The following is a 23534-nucleotide window of genomic DNA, read 5'->3' on the forward strand; positions in this document are numbered from 1 at the left end:
TATTTTGTCATAAAACGATGTAAGACTGTATATACCTGTATATACTTGATGTCACTCGGAATCGAGTATGACGATCATCCAATGACATGAATTATTAGGGATGTCACCTTCATTGATGAGTTTTAAGGTGACTAAAGAGGCCAATACGGGACCGACAGTCATTCACAAATGTTGCACATGTGGGGGGCTACATCGAGTGCGGGAGGGGCGGTGGCAGAGTCTCTCCTGCGTTGGCGCTTGTCTGCCTCGGTTTGCAGCCGGGCTAACTCGAAAGTATTGACACCTTCTCGTGTGGTGCTCCTCCAAGCGTTATGATGTAGAGTAATCGCCTCCCAAGTGAAGGGGTCGATTTGACACTTTTTCAGGTTTGCCTTAAGACTATCCTTATACCTTTTCAGGTGCCAGCCAGCGTTACGTTTACTATTCGTTAGGTGACTGTAAAGTAGTCGCTTTAGCAGTTTATTATTATCATGAGGGTAACATGGCCAGTCCAGCGTGGTTGTTCATGGATAATGGCAGCCTCGATGCTCCTACAGTTGGTGTTAGCATAAATACTGACATTTGTTCTCTTGTCTTCCTAGCAAACTCGGAGGATGGAACGTAAACTACGTTGGATAAAGTTTTCAAGTGCCTTGTGGTGCCTCCTGTATGTGACCCATGTCTCGCTGCCATATAGCAGGGTGGGGAGAACCACTGCTCAATATACGTGTAACTTTGTAGATAATTTCACCTCTCTACAGCTGAAGACATGGTTTCGGAGTCTGCCAAAGGCTTGAGATGCACATCTGATCTGATGCCGAATCTCTTCTTCAATCTCCGCGGTGGTGGACAAGTGGGAGCCGAGATACCGAAAGTGGGTAACATTAGAGGGGGTAGTACCATTAAGATGGATGGTGGAGGTGTGTCTGAAACGAGCAGGTTCAAAGAGAATCTGAGTCTTATGTACATTCACCTCAAGGCCAAAGTGTGCATACACATCTGAGTAGGTGTTCAGGCTCTCCTGTAAGACACGTTCAGTGTGAGCAACAAGGGTGAGGTCGTCTGCATACTGAAATTCAGTGGAGAGGAAGGAGTGCAGGCTGCAACCACACATCTTGGCACTCCCTTTACCTGATCCAGTGGCGCAAGTGTTACAACGACTGGGGAGAGGAAGAGTTGCAATGGACTGCCGATACCCCAGTTTGTTGGGTTTCGCCTTTGTAGTCTGTCCATCATGCATTGCCTCCGTCTGCTGGTGTAGTCATTGGATTCCCATGGTGGTCACCTCTTCTGCCTATACCGCCGTTGGGGGTCTTGTTGGAGCTCTGTAAGTATGTCTGCCTGATGCGGGGCTCCACCGCAGATTTTTCGCTTGGTGTTTATTCCCATAGCCTTCCAAGGTTAATTTGCAAGACAGCGACGCAATGGTTGGTAGGCGCCAGTGGGCCTATGCGCCGTCCCTTTGGGGCCCACTGCTACTCCGAGATCCCCTGCTGGCCTAGCCTGGGCCCACGAGGCACCCAGTTACTGTGTTGCCAAGAGGAGGCACAGCAGGAGTCTTAATGGTGAAGAGGCTGTGTACTGGCAGGGAAAGACTTATGCAAGTTGCTTCCCTGTTCACCACGAGGGCTAGCCGGCGGCAGTAGCTGAAAGCGAGAGGGAGCAAGCCGTGCTTGAACCTTAACACTAACATAATGCTGCCGCACTAGACGCATTACACCACCCTATGTGCACACACACACACACACACACGTAAATATATCTACAGTTTTATTTATTTACACAATACTGCTTACAATATAACCTTGTACAGAATGTATATAAAACAGACAGTGACACACACACCAATAAGCATTAAATGTACACTACACTACGTGTCTTTGAATGACTGCTTTGGTTATTCAATTGGGTAACTCACACCGGAAGCTATGCTTACGTACGCCACGCGCCACATGACCGGGCCACATAGCTTCAGATTGCCTGACGAGTATTTTACTTGGCATAGCTTTGGTCTCGCATGCTCTGTAGAACGTTTCCTCTCACTCTCACGTTGAGGTAGCGGGTGAAGGAGGGTATATCTGGCTACATGATCGAGTGAATGATTCATGAAGAAAACATACCAATCTTATATACACAAAAAAATAACATAATTATAAGTTTGGTTGTGAAATGCTGAGAATTATTTCCATTATGAAAAAAATCAGGGTATACTTAATCCTTTTTTATTATGAAAAAAATACTAGTCTATATTTAATGAATTTTTACTTACCTTTGGCAAATGGCCAGTCTTTCCTGGGGTGATGTGGATTTCCTCTAGTGAGTGTCCAGTTTCATTTTATCATTTTCAGTTAATAACAAAACGTCTTTGAACTGGGCGTGGGATAATCTAAAATAGTCTGAATTTGTTGTCCTCATTAAGGGTAAGCTTGATACTCGCCATTTTTTTTTTTCATATTTGTTTCGTGGACCCAAGTCATCATTTTCTTGGATAGTCCCAGTGTCGCCTCAACAGTTGAATTTCCTCATATTACTGTTTACATGGACTCAAGAATGACAAACTTGAAAATTAATCTCATTTGCAGTTTATTGTATTTTTTGTATATGTGTTTTATGTGTGTACTGTATGTGCTGGGGTTTGTTTTTATATGTACATGCTTGTGTTTGTTTCTTGTGTACATCCTTTTGTCCTTGGTGTGTACGTGCTTATATTTTTATGTCAGCTCCAAGAATGGTCGAAGAAATGGCTGCTGAGATTCAATGTCACAAAGTGTAAGAGGATGTACCTGGGGCGTACCAACGGCAAGGAGGCATATCATATGTCCCAACGGGATGAAGAAACTGCACTATTTGAGACCGAATGTGAAAAGGACTTAGGTGTGTATGTTGACAATGAGCTGAAGTTCTCGGGCCATTGAGCGAAGAAGGTAAATCGGGCAAATAAATTATTAGGTCTTATAAGAAGGTTGTTCAGATATCTCGTCCCTCGTAACGATCTTCAAGAGTGAAGTGCTTCCCCGTCTGGAGTACTGTCACCCCGCCTGGTCCCCGAGATATACTAGGGGCTGTCAGTTGGTTGAAAATGTTCAAAGGAAGGCCACAACTGTAGGCAAGTTCATTGAATCTCAACCACCATTTACATAAGGTTGAAGATCTCAGCTTAGCTAAAGCACACACACCATTATAACAAGGTTAGGTACACATAGGGCTTATCTGCGTTGGTTTACACCGCGTGGAACTCGGTGGGTGGTAGCCGAGCAATGTTCCAGCCCTTATCAATTAGTATTATATAAATATGGGCTAAGGACAAATATATTCATTATATACATTCTATCACCCAGACTATTGAGCATACAGTTTTATAAGCATTTGTTCTGTCACACCTCCTAGGGTGGACAGCACACATAAACATTTGTAGTTTCACACAGATTCAGGTTACAACCCATAAATATATGTCCCCAGGCCTCCGTGAGAGTAGGCCTGTGGAGTGTAGCCTCTTATCTCTGTGTTGACGTATAGATTACATACCCCCTTACAAGCAGACAGAGAGAGGTTCGCCTATTTCAGTTTCACACAGTTCACCAGTTCACAGCCCGACACAGTACTAAAGAGACGTGTGTGAGCATAGCTCCCAAGGCTGTATCTCTCTCTAATTATATAAGCTAATTACAAGCTAAAAGCTAATGTTCAGTAGTCTGTCAACAAACAATTCTTTAACTACCAGAGCATCCAATATAACTAGAAAATCACCACGTGTGTTTACATTAAACCAAGAACAACAAATGAAGATAACAGAACCTGTGTACACTTGTGTAACTTACAAGCTAAGATAATTACAAGTGTAACCCAGGGCGGCTGGGAGATTCAACGATTCAACGACTGTATCAAAGGTGACACGCCATGAGATTACCTTTTATCTCACCCAGCTTCATCAAAGGTACCAGCGACTACTCTACACTCATTCAGGCAAGTGTTAACAAGTTAGATCGTTTGACATCAAAACCCGGCCCAAACAATGGTGGCAGCAGTGGGATGTGTATGATCCTCTCCTGCGTGGCAGTGAGAAGTGATACCACCCTCAGTGTCAAGACTTGACTGAATTACTCAGAATAGGCAAACTGTACAACAAGGTTTGCCAATAAATTTGGTAAACTGAAAAAAAAAGGGAGGGCCACCATTCTGGTGCCTGGGCTTCGGCATCTCAACTACCCTGAGAGATTGGAGCGCCTGAACTTGCCTAGCTTATACTCCAGACAGGCAAGGGGAGACCTAACTGAGGTGTATAAGCATATCAGGGGGCACTACTTAGTAGTGTCCTTTTTTTTTTATTGGGCACCCCCCCAACGCAGAAGCGTTTACAACGCCCAACAGGGAAGCATGCTAAGTTCATGCTTGCCTTTATGTCTCATGAGTTAAGGGCGTAGAAGCCTGAAGAGTCAATGGTTTATGCCATCAAGTTATTGGAAGCTCCAACAACTTTCCCTGAATACGAATTCGCAACTTTAGATTTACAACAGGTACCATAGCAAGATAATTATTGTCATAATTCTTCACGATTTCAACTAGTTCTATCCTATGAGGATGGAACTCCTTATATCCAGTATACATGACATCACCTCAAAATGGTTTACACTCACATCACCTGAACCCATCTGGGATTCCAGTGCCCGGCTGCGGTCACCCTTGATATCAGGTAACACATTCGCCCTTGGGTGTAAGTAAACCATACATATCTTTGCCCTATGTATCAAACCTTGGTGTTATTAATTCAGTATGCCAGGAGAATCCTGGCGGTGAATATTACCTGCAGGGCCGGATTAACCATAAGGATGTAACCTAGGGCCCTCGTGATATTTAGGACACAGTTTAGGCCTTTATGTGTTTTTTTTAAATTCATTGTCACAAGTTCACAACTTCACCAGATGGCTATATAAATGACTTGTTATGTTTATTAAGGCTCTATGGTTATTATATGCCAGATTAAATACCCCCTTTTTATGCATATCAGGCCCTTCAGCCTTAAGCCCCTCACAACTTTAATCTGGCCCTGGTTACATGACTTTCTCAATGGTGACCGCTGCATGATGCCTCAAGGGGGAATCCTGGCTGGAGTTCAGGTGATGGCTAAGGAGGTGATGCGAGTGTAACCTTACCCCAGGCCCCGCTCCGATTATCCCATCTCTGGGGACGGTTTGTCAAACCTGCCACTCAGGTATGGAAAGTGATAGCTACGTTCAGAAGCTGGTGGGCCATGCAGGTCAACACTGACAATGAGATCGCGTCACCGATAGGTCAATTATTTGACCGATGCAGATGATACCTTTGCATCGGTCACAATTTTTTTAACTATGCAAGTGCATCGGTTGCATTGACCTGGATCCGACCCTACTTGACTATAATGAGTGAAAATTGTATGGTACAGTTTACTATAAAATAGAAGGCCTCACCTGCACAAAGTCGAAGCCTTCATCAAATTTACCCAGTGCATTTTTAATATTCTTCAAAAAGATTGCCTTGCCTGGGATCTTCACGAAAGGTTCGCAATAGGCAGTGGTTACGCCATCAATCGGTACGTCACAGCGGGCCCATAGATACTGGGCCGTGCGAAGACCTGCCTTCTCTGCCGTCGTCCAGATAGGCTCTGATGTCCACCACTATACAGGAGATTCGAAATGTTAAAGACAGTTAAAATCATTAGATTAAATAATATGTATCTGGGGCTAAGAGTTCTTTTTGATAAGATAGATAAGAGAAATAGCTTCATTTTAATGCGCAGAATATAAGTAATTTTTTTTTCACTGTTAATGACTCATCAGCCTACCTTCTGTTTCCCTGTGCTCTTGGCATCAAAAAGTGAGAACATCTCCTTTGTTTCAGCATCATAAAAATAGTTGCCAACAAGCCCGTGGGTCTCGGCGTACTGGCCTGTGGCAAGAGTAGTCCATGTTGGGTAGGAGAGCGATGGAACGAGTGGGTTGGTCCACCGAGACCTGCCTCCCTCTCGTAGGAACTTAGTGAAGCCAGGAAGGTCTTTGGGGTCCTGCTGATCCACATAGTCCCACCTGAACCTAAAGAAAATTTGAAGTTGCGAAATCTCCTTAAGGTAACTATTTAGGAAGTTTTACTAAATCTGCCTCTCCTCTCACCTTGCAATTCTTTTTTTCTTCCTGATGGAACAAGATTACGATCTGAAAATAGTTGTACTCGTATATTCGATGGGTGAACGCAAATTCTTCAACGTCAATCCTTCAGGTGCTCTTAGAATCTTAACTAATGGTTAATAATATTAGGTTTTCATTTAAATTGTTCAAGAAAATATAAAGGAGTGAGAGCAGACATACCCGTCCATGAGGATGTAGAGGAGCTTGCCATGGTGGTGTTGCTGCGGTTGCGGCTCAGACACGGCATCCCCCAGGAACGCCACACTGCTCATGCACCACAACGCCATCCACACCGCGCCTCCTTGACCAGACATACTGTACCTCACAACCTGCGTCCCTGCGGGAATAAACATCTCATATCTGAAGGCTAGTTCGGGCTGTTTATTCCACTCTTCTAAAATTTGTATCTCTCTAAGGACCCAGTTTTTGTATTTCATTCATCCACCATAGTCTCCGCTTTCCCCTGGCCCTCCTGCCATCAACTTTACCTATTAATATTTCTGTTATTATCCCCGCTTTCTTAATTATATGACCAAAGTGTTTAATTTGTCTTTCTGTATATTTAAAGTATTTCTCTTGAAATTTTTGCTAACCTAAGCACTTATTCATTTGTTTTCCTGTCAGTGTTACTTATTCGTAACATACGCCTATAACACTACATTTAAAAGGCCCCCACCCTCTTTTTGGTGCCTGCTGAGTGTCCACGCAACTGACTCAAACAACAGTACTGACCATATACTGTACAGTATAGTCGCTCAGACTAATATGATTCCGGAACTGCGACCTTGGGACTAACAACCTTTCACACAAGGCACAATAGGGCAGATCTATCTCACTGAAACATTCAAAATCCTGAAACGGATGGAAAACGTGAACCCCGAACATTTCTTTGTGATGTCACGCACCGCCAACACCATAGGACATAACTACAAGCTCACCAAGTTATCATATAAAACGAATATAAGAAAATACTTTTTCACACAGAAGATGGTAGACCAATGGAATGGTCTACAAGTCCAAGCTGTGGAATCAGGACAGTACTGGGCTTCAAAACGGCCCTTGACAAAATTATCAAGAACAATGGAGGTATCCTACACAGGCCACTGGTCTCCTTCCCTCGGCATGGCCACCTCTATAGTGGGTGGCCATTCGGAAAATAGGGTAAAGCAATCTGCCACTGTATAGGTCTTGGTTTGTGATACTAAATTTCTGACTCTTTTATGAATTGAAAGTAATCTATTTAATTCCTGATAATGTTATTTACATTGTCCTGGGTGAGATCTATGCAGAAAAAATTACGAATATTTAATACGGTCTCTAGCTCACGCCTATCCTATAAAGGCTACTACACGTGCCCACCACGCTTGTGACCTGGCATACCTCGCCACTTGCGGGAACAATAGCCCATGATGACTCCACGATTAATTTAACCAGGCAGCCTGACCAGCAAATAGTGTGTAAAGCAGTTGTTACCATGCCCTTTAATCTGATGAGCACTCAGCTTATTTTAGATGGTCGAGGGAGCACCATTGCATATTTTCAAAAACAAGGAATAATGAAGCCAGTCCAAATTCTTCCAGATTTGTGTTAATGCCATAAAAAATAAAAGTACAATTCCATTTACAAAAGATTAACAAACAAACCGATACAAGTCGTATATACATTTGTTACCAACATTATTTCAAACGATTTTTAACGCAATAAATATTAAAACCGAAAATTTTAATTCTTCTCACAAAGCATTCTTAAAAAAAATTTACAGATCCCATACAATACTGTTACAACCCTCCTCCTGCCACCGCTTACCCAACTTCCACAACACGTTACCAGCGGCTAGGGTCGTATGTATAGTACAGAAACAGTAGATATCTCACAAGAGTCGTCGAATTATCACTGGCTGACCCGCCAGTCTCCGGTAATATCCCGACGATCGATATCAGTGTACAGACAAACAATAGGCAGGTAGATTTCCACCAGGTCACAGAAACACACTTGTGTACTGTAGTGTACTTTAATATGCACAAATTCTTCACAACACTCTTAACCGGGTTAATGGCTTCACAGCTTGACTCCACACTTCAAGTGTATAGTCAGCACACTACCAGTGTACAATTCTTTTAGTCTTCTCACTTTATATTAATCACAACTCCACAATACTTGCACAACAATGTCTTCAGTTGTTCTGCTAGGCTTAGTCTTTACTCTAGGAACAGAGGCGGTCAACTAACTATGATGATGATGATGATAATGAAGTAAAGTGGCAAATGACTTTGCCATGGGTGAGGAGAGAGAGAAAAGGAAAGCATAGAAACGGGAAGTAAAATAGTATGGAGTGATAGGTGGACTGTCCACCTAGCAGACGCCCGCCCAAGGGAGGCGTGGGGGGGGGAGCTAAGCTAGCGAGGCATTCATGAGTATGATGGGTGTCAATTTATGTTTGTTAAATGTGTAAAGTTGGTCTTGTTCTTGTATGTTAGCATGGAGGCTCTTGGACCACCAGCTGTGTGTTCTTGTGGTTTCTTCTTTTATCTGGGAGAATATTGGATCCTCCAACTCTTCAAGTTTGCTCCAAATTCTCTGAGCTTGACTGTGTGTACGTGTGTTCAGTGGTTCGATATTGTATAGTTCGTGAAGTTCTTGTATTTTGGTGGTGTATGGGGGGAGTTGCTTTGATGCTCTACGGAGAGCTTTGTTTTGTACTGATTGAAGTTTATATTTGGCTGGTTTTGCTGATAGTGCTGAGTGGTATTGGTGGATACTCCAGGTGGGGGCGGATAAGTGCTTTGAATAGATGTACAGAGTAGTTGAATGTTGGTGTCCATTTTGCTAAATCTTCGTAGTTTTGTGAGTTATTGTGAGTCCCAGAATTTTGCCTTCGTTGGAGTATTGTATAGTTTCGTTGTTGACTAGGCAGCCCGCGCCTAGAGCATTCAGTAAAGTCGACCAGGAACTATACCAATACGACACTGAAGGCAGAATGCTTGGACTAAAACTAACAAAAAGAGGATATATAACATACATACAAGATAAAGAACGACAGGCAAGAATAAGTCTATACAAAATATAGCCCTTGTTAAATCAATTATGGACTACCCACCCATCCCATTGAACACCCTTAGTAAAACGAGCATTAAAAGGTTACAAGCAGTACAAAATATAGCCCTCAGATTTATTTATAACATAAAATATACAGACCACATCAATAATGAACAGCTACACAAGAGAGAGTAAACCTCCTAGCAATCAATGTAGAAATACACAAGAAAGCCGCAAATATTTGGAACAAAGTGACTGAACTCAATACAGAAACCTACCAAAACTTGTTAAATAATATAGCTGTAGATAGTAACGAATTCCAAGAACACAGTTGGTTTAAATCAGCCAGAAAGAAAGTAATTGAACCATCTCCTGCCCCAATATACACATAAAACATTAAGAGAGCGCCACTATATATATATATATGACATCACGAAAATTGTGACCAAGTCCCAGGTTGCTCATCTGACTTTCTGCCTCATTTACACACAATTGCAGGTTCTCGATTGTCTCTTACTGTTGACAACACAACATACATCTATTGTTTCTCACCTTTGATTTTATTTTGTATTTCTTTATTATTATTAGTGTTGTTGTTATTATTATTAATTTATTATTATTTTTTATTATAAATTGCATTTACTATGAATTATTATTATTATTACCCCCCAGGTACCGATGTGGGTTTGTGACCTGTGCCCGGGTGGACTAATCCCCGCAAAAATTCATATTTACAGCAGGATAAAAAAACACCTAGAACATAAGAACATAAGAAAATAAGGAGTCTGCAATAGATCGGTTGGCCTGTGCATGGCAGCTCCTGTCGAGAGTTACTACCACTCTCTATCATCCATGAATCTATCCAGCCTATTTTTGAAACTTTCCAGCGTTCCAGCACTTACTACAAAGTTGCTAAGCTTGTTCCACTCGTCCACCACCCTATTTGTGAACCAGTTCCTTCCTATCTCCCTCCTAAACCTAAACTTATCCAACTTAAATCCGTTGCTCCGAGTCTTATCCTGCTAGGATATTATAAGAACTTTATCTATATCCCCTTTATTGATTCCTTTCACCCACTTAAATACTTCTATCATATCTCCCCGCACTCTTCGTCTTTCCAGTGAATGCAAGTTTAGTTTCTTTAACCTATCCTGATATGGAAGGTTTCTAAGTCCCGGAATCATTTTCGTCATTCTTCGCTGCACCGACTCTAGTGAATTGATATCCATTCTATAATAAGGGCACCAGAACTGAACCGCATAATCGAGGTGCGGCCTAACTAGCGCAAGATATAGTTGCAATAAGACCTCTGCACTCTTATTACTTACACTTCTAGATATAAAACACAATACTGTACTCTGTTTGCCTTATTTCGAACATTAACGCACAGTTTTCTAGGCCGTAGGTCCGGGCTTACAGGTACCCCTAGGTCTCTTTCACAAGTCGACTTCTCTAGGTTGATGTTGTTAAGGCTGTAAACATTGACAGTATTTGTTCTTCCAATATTAAGTACCTGTGTCAGCCAGTGAGACTTGGGGTGAAATAAATCTAATTAATATTAGTTATACATTTTACAGTATTTTCCGTTTACTCATATTTTCGGGAACACTGATTATTTTCATCACAAGGTCGAATTCAACCAGACAGAGCTATCCTTTGTGTCGTCATTGGACATGGTAACTGAGGAAACAGTTTAACTTAGTCTATACTCGGCTCATATCGTACGCATTGTCTTCAAGAGTTTATCCCATTGTACTCAGGATCATTTTTTTTTCATATCCAACACTCGCTTGCTAGCATGTCGGACGGTCGGTATGTTCTGCTATCGCTGTACCACCAACAATCGTACCGAAAGACTAAAGCTTTGTAATTGGCTAAACCAAAAGTTGATAGAATTTCACCCGAGGGACCTTCACAAGGTTAGCGCATGACATCCATTCTCGCTGCTTATTCTCTCATTCTAGGTAATTAGGATATACTTTATCCTTCTCGCCAGTGATCGAGGGCTCGTTTTCCGCTTGGGCGGTCAGTCACGTTTCTGTTGACTAGCACTGGGCATGTACTGGTTCCAAAATATATCAGCGCCAGTATTGGTCAAGTCTAGTTTTAGAACTTACATTCGGTGCCATCACAACGCTCTCTGGCAGAATGTTCGAAGAGTTCACAGCTTTTCAGTGACCTACACAGAGAGTTCTATCTCTCATAATCATTTTTATCGTTGTTCAACTATAACATTGCTACGCGCTTAAAGACCTTTGTTGTTGAAGCGCAGTAATAACATTATAACAAGAGTGGCCTAGTTATAATGGTGACTGGTAACTCACTGTCCTTCAGTTTGTAAATAGCCTACAAACAATTTACAGGTGTGTGTAATATCATTCCGAGATTATAAACTAAGAAAAGAGAAAAACTTAGATTTAGCGCCCCATCATTCCCTCACTTGAACCAGCTGCAGGAACATTTGATTGAGGCCCATAAACGTTTGGATTGACGCTCCCAATACGATTTTTTTTTGCTTCGCTCACTCTTATCAAATCGACGCTTAAAAAATATTTAAATACAAGGTTCTGCTCATATATATAGTACAGACATATTTATTATTCATAATCTAGATTTCATAATGATTCTCTTTGTCCTTGGATAGATATCACCGCACCACCGAATCTTAGTGTCCATCATAGGGATGAACACGTATGAAATACGCTGAGGATAAGTGAGCAATGAAGCCCCCATCAGGGGATCCCAGATGTTACATCATCGGGGCGCCAGCCGTGACATTCATGTAATATATTTTTTTTTACCTAATGGCCACCCAACCTTGAGTTGGCCATGCCGGGGAGGAAGCCAGTGGTTTTTGCGTGTAATGTCATTCGACTTGACAGGAATTCTTATTAAGACAACCATATACTGTACTTGCCATGTGAGAACATGAGAATGGAGGAAACTGCAGCGGGCCTATTGGCCCATACTACAGGCAGCCCGTTTACACCCAACTCCTATTGCTCATACATCTGCCCAAACTAAAATTGAAGCTTCCCAGAGTGCTCGAGTTAATGATAATGTTCGGTAAATTGTTCCACCCATCTACTATATTTCCAAACCAATGTTTACCTATTTCGCGCCTAAATCTAAGTTTGTCTAATTTAAAACCATTGTTACGAGTTTTCTCTCCTGGTTGGATAGTTTAAGTACCTTTGTTATATCACATTTGTTTAACCCTGACTTTCATTTATACACCTCGATCATATCGCCCCTCATTCTACATCTCTCGAGGGAGTGCAAATTCAGATGCTTTAATCTGTCTCGATACTCAAGGTTCCTAATGTCTTGTCATCCTCCTCTGAATGCTTTCTAGGGAATCAATATCCATTCTAAGGGTCGGAATTTAGCGTGAAAACGTTAGCCTTTTATCAAAAATTAATTTATCTACTATTCATTTTCTGTTGTTAATTAAGTACAGTATCAATAAAAAAATAAAAAGATTTGCATCACTAATCTTCATATACAGTATATTTGTAAGTTTCTGCCTGTGTGTGTGGGGTTTGCCCGCGCACCACTCCCCTCCTAGACAAGCGATCTCTACATTTTTGGTATCATTGGAATCGTTTTGACCCAGAGAGAGAGAGAGAGAGAGAGAGAGAGAGAGAGAGAGAGAGAGAGAGAGAGAGAGTCATATACTGTGTTTAATTCACCAAACTTTTATACAGTATACGAGAGCGCAGCATACTGGTACAAGCTAACATACTTTTGCTGTAATAATACATGTACTGTATAACCTAATCACGGTGTCGTAGCTCAGCGCGCACATGCAGCCGAGTATGATAATTTATAATGGAGAATGTTTGACGAATTTCCACCAATTGTGTTAATGAAGCTACTATTGCTACAGCTCCAATGTCAAAACCCTGTAACATTGGGGCGTTCCTGGGTAGAGCTTCATCAGTGACTCAATGCTTGATATTTCCCCCCTGACCCCGGACTCATTATAACTAATTTTAATTTAGGATCACCTTAAGATTAGCCCCCAGCTTATTCCACCTGATTAGCTCTCAACTTATTCCACCTGATTAGCCCCCAGCTTATTTAACCTGATGATTAGTCCCTAGTTAATTTCCTCTGATGATTGCTGACGCTACCTGGGAGATTACGTTATGTAATATTAGCTTAGGTTACGAGAGTTCGGTTAGGTTTGATTAACAATAAGTTGGTTCATACTAAGGTGACGTAAGCTGGGGCTAATCTTCATGAGATCCTTAATTTATAACGTAACCTTATAATAAACAAACCTTAACATATTTCTAGGTTTATCTACAGAAAAAAAAATCAATGATACACCGAAGATTAATGGTGAAATCGTGCGAGATCTGGAGCCGAGGGGAGGGGTGGCTTAATATGGGGATGCGACCCTAAATCAAGGACAACCAGTATTTGAACTCTAGCGACGGAGCTGTAATCACTTGTGAAAAAAAATCCTACAATTAGAAATGAAAAGTACATTTAAATAACTGAAGCAGTGATAGTTTCATTTTAAGAGATGAAATAATCTTTGGTCACCGGAAACAGGCGAAAATTTTTATCTTGGCCTCCAATCGTGGGACAACCTTGAATAAGCAGGTTGCATTTTCTAACGTCAAGGAAACCGGTTGTGTTTAACACCTTAATTGAACAATAAACCGTATAGTCTTGTCTTCATGGTGTCGGCGTATGATAAAGCCCCGGACAACCGACGTTTAAAAAAATCCTGAAATTAAAAGCAAACGAATATATGATTAAAAATATTCTAATAATCACGCGTTTTGTCTGGATCAAAAAGAACCATGATCACCTAGTTCCCCAACCATCTATAATTTTTCCACAATCTTCAAAAGCACAATAAAAGTGTGAGTAAAGTGTGGACCTTACAACATCAAAATCGAAAGCGATGATACTTTATCCTCAACCTACCCATGAGTTTAAATATACCGAGGTTAAAATATAGCAAATTAAACATTTACAGCTGCAGGGGTGCCCAAAACGTCGATCGAGATTTACCAGAAGAACGAGGGGTGGTCAGTCGGGGCGTAGCCCAGGGATCCTACAGGCACCCATCCGTTATTACAAAAAAATAATATTTGGATTTTGACTGTTGCTAGTTCAACGAACAATTTTGGAGATAATCATATTTTGTGGAAACGCTAAAAATAATTGAACTTTCGGGTTGAGAAGTTTTTGTCAGCGGGTAAAGTTAATGACTGAAGATGGTATCGTCCCAGCCCCTCTGAACTCTCACCATTCTCCCCACCAGTCACTCTGTGACTTGACTGCGTGACAACACGTGAATAAGGTTAGGTTATGATTGGCAAGTTTATGATTTGTTGCGTCTCAATGGAAAACGGTCGTAGTAACGTAAAAAAAAAATTAGTGATTCTCAACAAGAAGTTGTAAAAAACAATTTTTTTACCATTTCCACACACACAAAAAAACACTATCTCTGCTGCATTAAGCATCAAATATTGGGTACTATTTCAATTTCGGTCATCAGGGAATCTTAGTAATTTTGTTAGGTTAGGTTAGATGTCGAAATTATGTTTTTCCGGTGGTTTTTGGTGTTTTGAACGATCCGGACTTTTATATGTCGGAATCACAAAATTTGAATACCTAAATACTGGGATGACCGAAACTAAAATTTTACGAAATATTGAGCAAAATGAGACCAAAATTGTCAGCCAACCTAGCAACGGTTTTAAAATATACGACTAACCCGCAGACGAGTTATTTGTATTGATGTTTATTTTCTTACCTTATTTTCATGGGTGAGTTCTGATATGGTAATCATTTCTTGTGCAAATGTTTCGTTTTGTAGATAATTAGGCGCCTAGGCGAGCACTAATTTGTCTTCCCTGCGGTAATGACTCAGAGTTCCGCTGTGCTTTTCCCCGCGCTCACGGTCAGGGTTGCCATATGGCCGTTTCCACGGCCAAATTTATCTAATTAGGCCGTAAAAAAATTCGTCTGGCCTGGAAAATGGATGGTCACGGTCAAAGTATCTGGCCGTATTTTGACCGAATTTTGTAAAACACAAATTAATTCCTCATCTAGTGGATTTTGAAGAAAAGTCTAGCAGATTTTCAAATTTCACAATGAAAATGCTGGCTCAGTGACCTCACATGTTTACGTGACCTACTGAGCTGACTGATCTTTCTAGTTACTACCTCAGTTGTTAGTTCTCATATTTGAGTTGTTCAGGCTGAACGTGTCCAGCATATGGGTTAAGCTTCAGAGCTTACAAAGCCATCTGAGTTACTTTCTGAAATTCCGAGTGCTAGTTTTCAAAATTTCCACTAGTAAATGGAAAGGGTCCAACGACAGTGGTAGAAAATATAACAAACCAGGGGACGATGACGAACTAGACGTTTTTGCTTACGTCAACTAGTGTTAAGTGCTCCACCATTATCATGCTCCACCACCATTTCAGATTAAAGTAAATCTTCACTGTAGATTATAGATATTATGTTTATGTAATTATTGGGCTCTCAATTCTAAGTGAAATTTTGGTTTTATTACGACATTTTAAGTGAATATTGTAGGGGATACGTTTATTTCGAGTGGATTGCAAAAATAGCCTTGTGCTTCCCATCCAAAAAATTTTGGCCGATTTGGCCGTGAGATGGCGTGAAGCTTGTCGTACATCTGGCAACCCTGCTCACGTCAGTTTCATTTTCAGCATGTGTGAATGTTGTCGCCGGTCTTATTTGTACGTAAATTGCGAATTTAGGCATAAAGACAAGGACACCCTTTAAGTTTTCAAAGACCATTTTTTTTAGGGGATTAGCCCACCCAGGCACAGGTCACTGACCTTCATTGGGGCCTAGGGGGCGAAAATGTATAATAATAATAAAGAATTACAAAAATGAAAAAAAGATAAAAAGTGAGAAACAATATATGTATGTTGAGTTGTCAATGGTAAGAGAAACAATTGAGACCCTGCAATTGTGTAAATGAGGCAGAAAGACAGATCAGCAACCTGGGACTTGGTCACAATTTTCGTGATGTCATATGGCACCAGGGTCTACCATCAGGCAATACATTGTTTCCAATATCTTCCCGGCATTGTTCCTTTAAATAGAGACTGTCCACACTACGGGAATCCCTGCCATCACAATAAATCACTCCGCCGCCAGGGCGTCATAAACCGCCTTCCAGAAAAAGCCTCAAATTACACCATATCATAGTAAGTTCTTTCTGTTTAATATACCGTGGGGTCAGGGATAAGGTTAGGTAGGTTTGTTTGGCTCGGTTGGTTAGGTCTGTTTTTCATACCCACAAAGGTTAAGTTACGTTTATTTTAGAAATAACCATTTTTTAACACAATTGCACAAACTACAAGTGTCCACTATTAAAAAAAAATTAAATCTGAAGTTTTTAAAGCCTTTTCTATTAATTTCGGCCACGGGTTAGTCATGAATAATTGCCCTAGCAACAGTCAAGATCCAAATAATTACCCTCAAAAATTGCGATTTTTTTTATCTCCATTATTGATAGGATTTCGTGACATGTTTTATCTTTGCATCTAGCAGTCATTTGGCAAGGAAGGACACAAATAATTTGGGGAATATCTGTCATGCAGTACAAATCATTACATCCGTAAAGTAGGTTCCCCAAACTGTTCTTAGATGTATGATTATGCATTTGAAATTATATTTACACACACTCTCCAATAAGACTTAAAATCTATCCATTATCTGCTGGAAGTAGGGAAAAGATGTGCTAGATCACGTTTGAATAACCATGGAAAAAGTCGATCCAGTCACACGAAAGCCTGGCCATCCCTAGAGTAACGAACTATGAAAGTAGTGTGTACTTATTCTTGACCTACTTTATCATAATTTATATATACAGTATTCATCACCACTCGAGCATGCGCTCACAAAACACAGTAAAATTTGACAAAATTGACCCGTAAAAAAGCGTACCTTGGACACAATAATAACAGAGAAATTTCCAATTGCTTTCCTTTTTCTTCCGTGCTCCCTGACACCTGTGTGCTGAGCCACTTTCTTCAACACTGCTGCTGTTGCTGGCGTGGGGTGAGGGCCCGTTGCCTGCCCTATAGGAACACCTGTGATCCGTGCAAATCTCGTACTGCTTCCAGTAGTATCAGAGTTAAATTATATTATATGTAAGATGAAATTAATCGAGATTTATAATAAATTATATATTGGTATTTGTTTCAACTCCATACAACTACAGTATATTTATTCTGCATGCAGTACAATAAAATATCCCGATGTCAATGTGATCTTAGAAGTTGTGTTTATTATGAAGATATTACAATCATTTCCATATTATGGAAAATTAACTGAGCCTATAGAAACTTACCACATTAATAGCGAATGAGATAAATATACAATACACGTAACATTTACGGCTTCTTACGTCTGGTAGCTATGCTGCAACAACTCGTACATTTCGAAAAGTGTGAACAGCTGGATATAAAATTTTCACGGTGATTTTATGATGGTATAGTCCTTCTTCAACTGTAAAACCAATGTTGGACATCTGAAAGCTCTTGCAAAACATTGTGAGCAAGGTTTTTGTAATCACATCCACATATGCAAAGGGTACCGGAATCGAGACTAATGTCCCATCCAGTAGCATTGTCTTAAATGATAAAATATGCTAAGATGATAATAATGAAGTAATTAATTGATAACCATAAAACAAACAATATTTTTTAATAGTTACAAAAAATAAATTCAGTCTTTTTTCAATAAATGTTTTCCTTTTTTAAATTCGACTCTGCTTGACTTTCTATTTACAAATGTGTATATTTTTACTTGAATGGCTCACGTTATTATTTTCACAAAAATATACAAATGATACTAAAGTAATTACCATAGTTCACACTTTTCTGCTATTGCTGATATGAATTGTTTAACCTTTTCATAGCTAAAGCTGTGCCCAAACCAGTTCAATATCTCGTGTATGAGGATGCACCTGGGGCGTACCAACGGTAAGGAGGCGTATCATATGTCCCAACGGGATGAAGAAACTGCACTTTTTGAGACTGAGAGATTGGAGCGCCTGAACTTGCCTAGCTTATACTACAGACGGGCAAGGGGTGACCTAATTGAGGTGTATAAACATCTCAAGGGCCACTACTCAGTCCAGTGTCCTTACTTGGAGCTGGCGGACGCTCGCACCACAAGGGGTCACAGATCAAGATTGAAGAAGCCGCAAGTCCAGAAAACTGTAAGGGCAAACTTTTTCGGAGTGAGAGTTGTGAACTCTTGGAACAATCTACCAGAAAGTGTTGTGACGGCACCAAGTGTGAGCTCTTTCAAGACCAGACTTGACCAACACTGGAGCAGGTTCAGGTACATTCAGGAGCCGGTGCATGCCCAGTACTTGCCAACAGTGCGTAACAGAGACGTGACCAAAAAAAAAAGTAAAAGCATTCTATTATTATTCTCAACACGTCTATAAAAAAATATGCATATTAATTTAATGTACTGTACATTCATATCTAATTCATTAGAATTGTTAATTTCACGGAAATATACAGTATTTGTTATACCTATTTTTATTTTCAACAGAATGAGTTACTCATTATATATATATATATATATATATATATATATATATATATATATATATATATATATATATATATATATATATATATATATATATATATATATAATTACAGGGGCGGATCCAGGAGTATCAAAGGGGGATCTAAGGGCCCTACCCCCAGAATTTGTTTTTTTTTAATCTGTCCTATTTCATGTGCAATTTGATGCCAATTTCAAGTCAAGTGCACTTGATATTAGGAGACATTCACAGGTCAATAGTAATTACTACTTACTATTCAAAAGTGTCTGAGCATTATACTGTTTTAAAGAAAATGTATTGGAATTTTCTGATGATAAGGGGGGTCCGAACCCCCAGGATCCTCCCCCTGATATATATATATATATATATATATATATATATATATATATATATATATATATATATATATATATATATATATATATATATATATATATATATATATATATATATATATTTTATATATATATATATATATATATATATATATATATATATATGTACTCGTATATGCTGATAACCTCAGGGGAAGAAGGAAAACACGAGGTTCCCAAGCGCTTTCGTCTACAGGAATTCACATCTTCAGGGGTGAGTACAGTCTGAAAATGTTGAATAACACGAAAGCACTTGGGATCTCTCTCTCTCTCTCTCTCTCTCTCTCTCTCTCTCTCTCTCTCTCTCTCTCTCTATATATATATATATATATATATATATATATATATATATATATATATATATATATATATATATATATATATATATATATATATATATGCAAAAGTAGTGTAGGCATTTGAATGAAGTATAAAACAGGAACTTATTTTATAAAGGTTATTTTTGCTTTAATACAAATCTGACACATTAAGAATAAAGTAACTTTTGTAAGAAAAACTTCACGCGCCAAAAGTAGTGTAGGAATTTCAATTTAGCGTGAGGGCAATGCACCCATAGCAATATTTTAGATTTTTTTTAGATTGTCCACGAGGGGGCTAGTTTATTGGACACACCCTTACATCCTGTGCAAGGTGAAGAGCAGTCTGTAAACGCTTCTGCGCTGCACAGAAGCGTTTACAGCGCCCATCTGGGAAGCATGCTGAGTTCATGCTTGCCTTTATGACTCATGCATTAAGGGCGTAAAAGCCTGAAGGGTCATGGGTTTTGTCAGCAATTTACATAAAGTGACAGAATGATGAGTGTGTGGGGGGAAATTTCCCGGTACAATAGCGAGTACTTTATGGTGCGCCATAATGCATGATTGGATGACCTTGATTGACTTTTTTTTTTAATGACGAAGGTGTAACGGTTACTGTTAATCGATACATTTCTTAGAACAGCAGTAAATGCAACTGCTAATCACCATGAGTCGTGGTTTCAACAGGACAGTGCCACTTGCCATACTAGACAAGCCATGGACATGGATATGTTAGGAGAAACTTTTGGAACCCGAATCATCTCACGTCGTGATGACATCAACTGGCCAGCAAGGTCACCCGGATTAATTGCACCAGAATTTTTCCTCTGGGGATATTTAACCACGGACACTTGATGATTTAAAGCAGAACATCAGAAATGAAATTCGCGGAATCAGTCAGGAACTTTACTTGTTGTTATGAACAACGTTCTTTTGAGAGCACATTCATTGTATTGCTGCTCAACAAGGGAGGATCCAGGGGGGTGGTCCTGGGGGTCCGGACCCCGTTTCATCAGAAAATTCCAATAGTGCTTCTCTTTAATGCAGTATTGTTTGCCTACTCAGGCATTTTTGTATAGTAAAAAGCAATTAATATTGACCGCAGAATATCTCCTAATATCGAGTGCATGTGGCTTCAAAATGCCCATGATATTGGTCAAATTAAAAACAAAAAAATCCAGAGGAGGGCTTACAGCAGCCCCCCCCACCCCCTCCAGCTGGGTGGGCTCGATTTGCTCGTAATGTTTCCTCACCCAAAACGTCTTGGACCCCCATTTTCATATTCCTGGATCCGCACCTACTCCATCAACATTTGAATGATGTTTTTCATACAGAAGTTACTTTAATCTTAATGTGTCAGATTTTAATTAAAATAAAAATAATTTTGCCTCATAATTTTTCTTTTTTTATACTTCATTCAAATGCCCACACTACTTTTGGCGGACCCTGTATAATGTGTGGGTGTGTAGTGGATTCCTCCCGTACAAGCATCGAACCTTCTCGAATTCCCCAGCCTACGCCTCCAGCGCCGCCCACGGAGCGGGGGTCAACTATCTACCCACGCCTACCCCCGCCTTATAAGGCCTGACACCGCTGTGAACAGTCTCTTTCTACTCAGTGCCACCAGCAAGCAACACCTCCTCCGCGCGAGCCTGGCGGCTCCCGTTCCCGCCGGCGACCTAGGCGTCCCTCAAGCCGCGTGCCCTCACTCTGGGCATCCTCACCACCCAGCTCTCTCTACTCAACGCTTATTACCATGCTACCTACCCAGCAACAAGCTGCATTGTACATCCAATACAATATGTATACAGTGAGCACATTGTGAGTTTCCTTTCTCCATCCCATCCTGAGTGTGAACCAATATCTCATAACCCCATAAATGGTGAGCCCCGGAGATTCGCACTCACACAGGATGGAGGAAAAACTGATCACTCTCCCAGTCTTCAAGCAACATGGAAGACTGGCTTACCAACGCAGAGGCAGCTCTCATCGGCTCTACAACTAGTGTCTCTACACCGCAGCTTAGACACCCTAGAGCAGTTCTGCTACTCTAAGCAGACAGCCGCTCCTCTTCCTGCCCCAAGCACCACGTCCTACCGACCCCAACACACCCGTCCTGCCTCAGACGCCGCCCCCGGTCCAGTAGTACTCCTTGCCGCTCCTCCTGTATTGGATGTACAATGCAGCTTGTTGCTGGGTAGGTAGCATGGTAATAAGCGTTGAGTAGAGAGAGCTGGGTGGTGAGGGTGCCCAGAGGAGGGACACGGGGCTTGAGGGACGCCTAGGTCGCTGGCGGGAGCGGCAGCCGCTAGGCTGGCGCGGAGGAGGAGGTGTTGCTTGCTGGTGGCACTGTGTAGAAAGCAGGGCCGGATTCAGGAGTGGGCAAAGTGGGCAGCTGCCCAGGGGCCTCCACAATCTGGGGGCTTCCACATATCAGGGCTGGTCGACTTGAAACCACATGAATGACTCCAGTCATGTCTCACTCTTGTGTGTGTGCTGGGAATTTGTACACTATCAATAAATATAGTTAATTAAAAAATTCTCTATGTTCTAATTTCCTCAATATAACTGCATATGGCTTCAAAATTCTCCAAAGAAGTGTTCAAATTTCAAAATTTTCCCGGGGGGCTTACAGCGCCCCCCGGAACTCTCAGATGTTAAGGCTCGCTTCGCTCGCCACCCCACCCTCTTGGGTAGTTATAATGAGGGGGGCTCCACAAAGAGACTGCCCATGGGCCTCCACAGGTCTAAATCCGGCACTGGTAGAAAGAGGGTGGTCACAGCGGTGTCAGGCCTTATAAGGCCAGGGTAGGTGTGGGTTGATAGTTGACCCCCGCTCCGTAGGCTGCGCTGGAGGCGTAGGCTGGGGAATTCGAGAAGGTTCGGTGCTTGTAGGGGAGGAATCCACTACAGGTGCTCCTTTTCCCTAATGCTTTATCCAATTCCAATCCCAAGTGTGAATTGCACAACTAAAAACCCATTTCCATTTCTGTTCAAAATAGCCCTTGACAAACTTTTTAAGAACAATGGAGGGATCCTAAACAGGCCAGCGGTGAAGAGGATAAAGGTAAAAAAGTAAAAGGTAAATATGGTAAGCAACTTTTCTGGAGGGAAAGTTGTGAACACTGGGGATGATCTGCCATGGTGTGTTGTACCGATACTGAGCAAGACCAACCACCCGAGACCTGGCACTCAAGCAGTTAAAATGTAGACCAGTGTCGAAGAGAATACAGTAAAATATAGAATCCACAACATACATAATTATGAATTACAGTAAATATTAGCGTTAAAAACAAAAACAAAATGACAAACATTTAAACAAATCTTGTTTCCAGATTATATTGTGTATAAAAAGATGATGAAAAGAGGTGCTCAACGAACACCTAATATTTTGTTGAAACGTTGTAATTATATAAATTTATTTTCTTAAATTATCGCAAGATAAATAATTTGTATCCTTATTTATCATTATTTGGGAGAATAACAGTATGTAACCTGTAATTACCTCAGGTTTGGTAGCCAGCCGCTGTGTCTGTAGTGTTCAAACAAGGGAGTGACTCTGTTGAGGGAATAATGTAAGGTTTAAGATTTTATCACTCCTTTAAGTATTTAGTCACCATTATATATGGTACAACCACATAAATATTATTTTTTGTCGGTAAAAGATGATTGAATGTGCTTACTTATATAGTTATTATATTTTTATTATGAAGGTGTGGCTTGTGGGCTCCCGCTTCTTTTTAGAGGTAGTTATTTGATTTGATTGTACAGTATTGTGTAAAAAAAACTTATCAGTCAGAGTACTGTCCTCATATCTGAGGGCTGACGACCATAGTCCTCGACTCTAAACGTTCTTGGGCTGTTTTTACCAATTTTAAGGTTTTGTATCTCTGGGGGACTCCGTTTTTAATTTCATTTATTCATCCACCTTATTCTCTGCCTTCACCTGGCCCTCACCTAACTTTTCCTAACCTATAAAAATCTTAAAACGATTTAAAGCTAACCTTATTTGTGTTTTCGGTGTTCAGATAAGGAGGGATCCATGAACTCAAAAACGATTCTTACCCTTTTTATAG

General features: G+C 40.7%; 2 protein-coding genes across 2 annotated transcripts in view; one reads left to right on the forward strand and one right to left on the reverse strand.

The window, feature by feature from the left end:
* Positions 1-23534, reverse strand: part of LOC121857672 (glycerophosphocholine cholinephosphodiesterase ENPP6-like) — a 41889-nt gene that overhangs the window by 17695 nt on the left and 660 nt on the right. The window contains exons 2-6 of the mRNA XM_042353734.1: positions 20161-20285; positions 17126-17271; positions 6318-6474; positions 5798-6044; positions 5424-5630 (exon numbers count right to left, since the gene is read on the reverse strand). Of these exons, the coding sequence (XP_042209668.1) occupies positions 5424-5630; positions 5798-6044; positions 6318-6474; positions 17126-17271; positions 20161-20285 (882 nt within the window). The remainder of the gene's footprint in view (positions 1-5423; positions 5631-5797; positions 6045-6317; positions 6475-17125; positions 17272-20160; positions 20286-23534) is intronic.
* Positions 22332-23534, forward strand: part of LOC121857734 (disks large-associated protein 5-like) — a 32455-nt gene continuing 31252 nt past the window's right edge. The window contains exon 1 of the mRNA XM_042353848.1: positions 22332-23033. The gene's annotated coding sequence lies outside the window, so the exon portion shown is untranslated. The remainder of the gene's footprint in view (positions 23034-23534) is intronic.

Source organism: Homarus americanus, unplaced genomic scaffold (genome assembly GCF_018991925.1).
Source record: "Homarus americanus isolate GMGI-L3 unplaced genomic scaffold, GMGI_Hamer_2.0 scaffold16712, whole genome shotgun sequence".
Classification (NCBI taxonomy): domain Eukaryota; kingdom Metazoa; phylum Arthropoda; class Malacostraca; order Decapoda; family Nephropidae; genus Homarus; species Homarus americanus.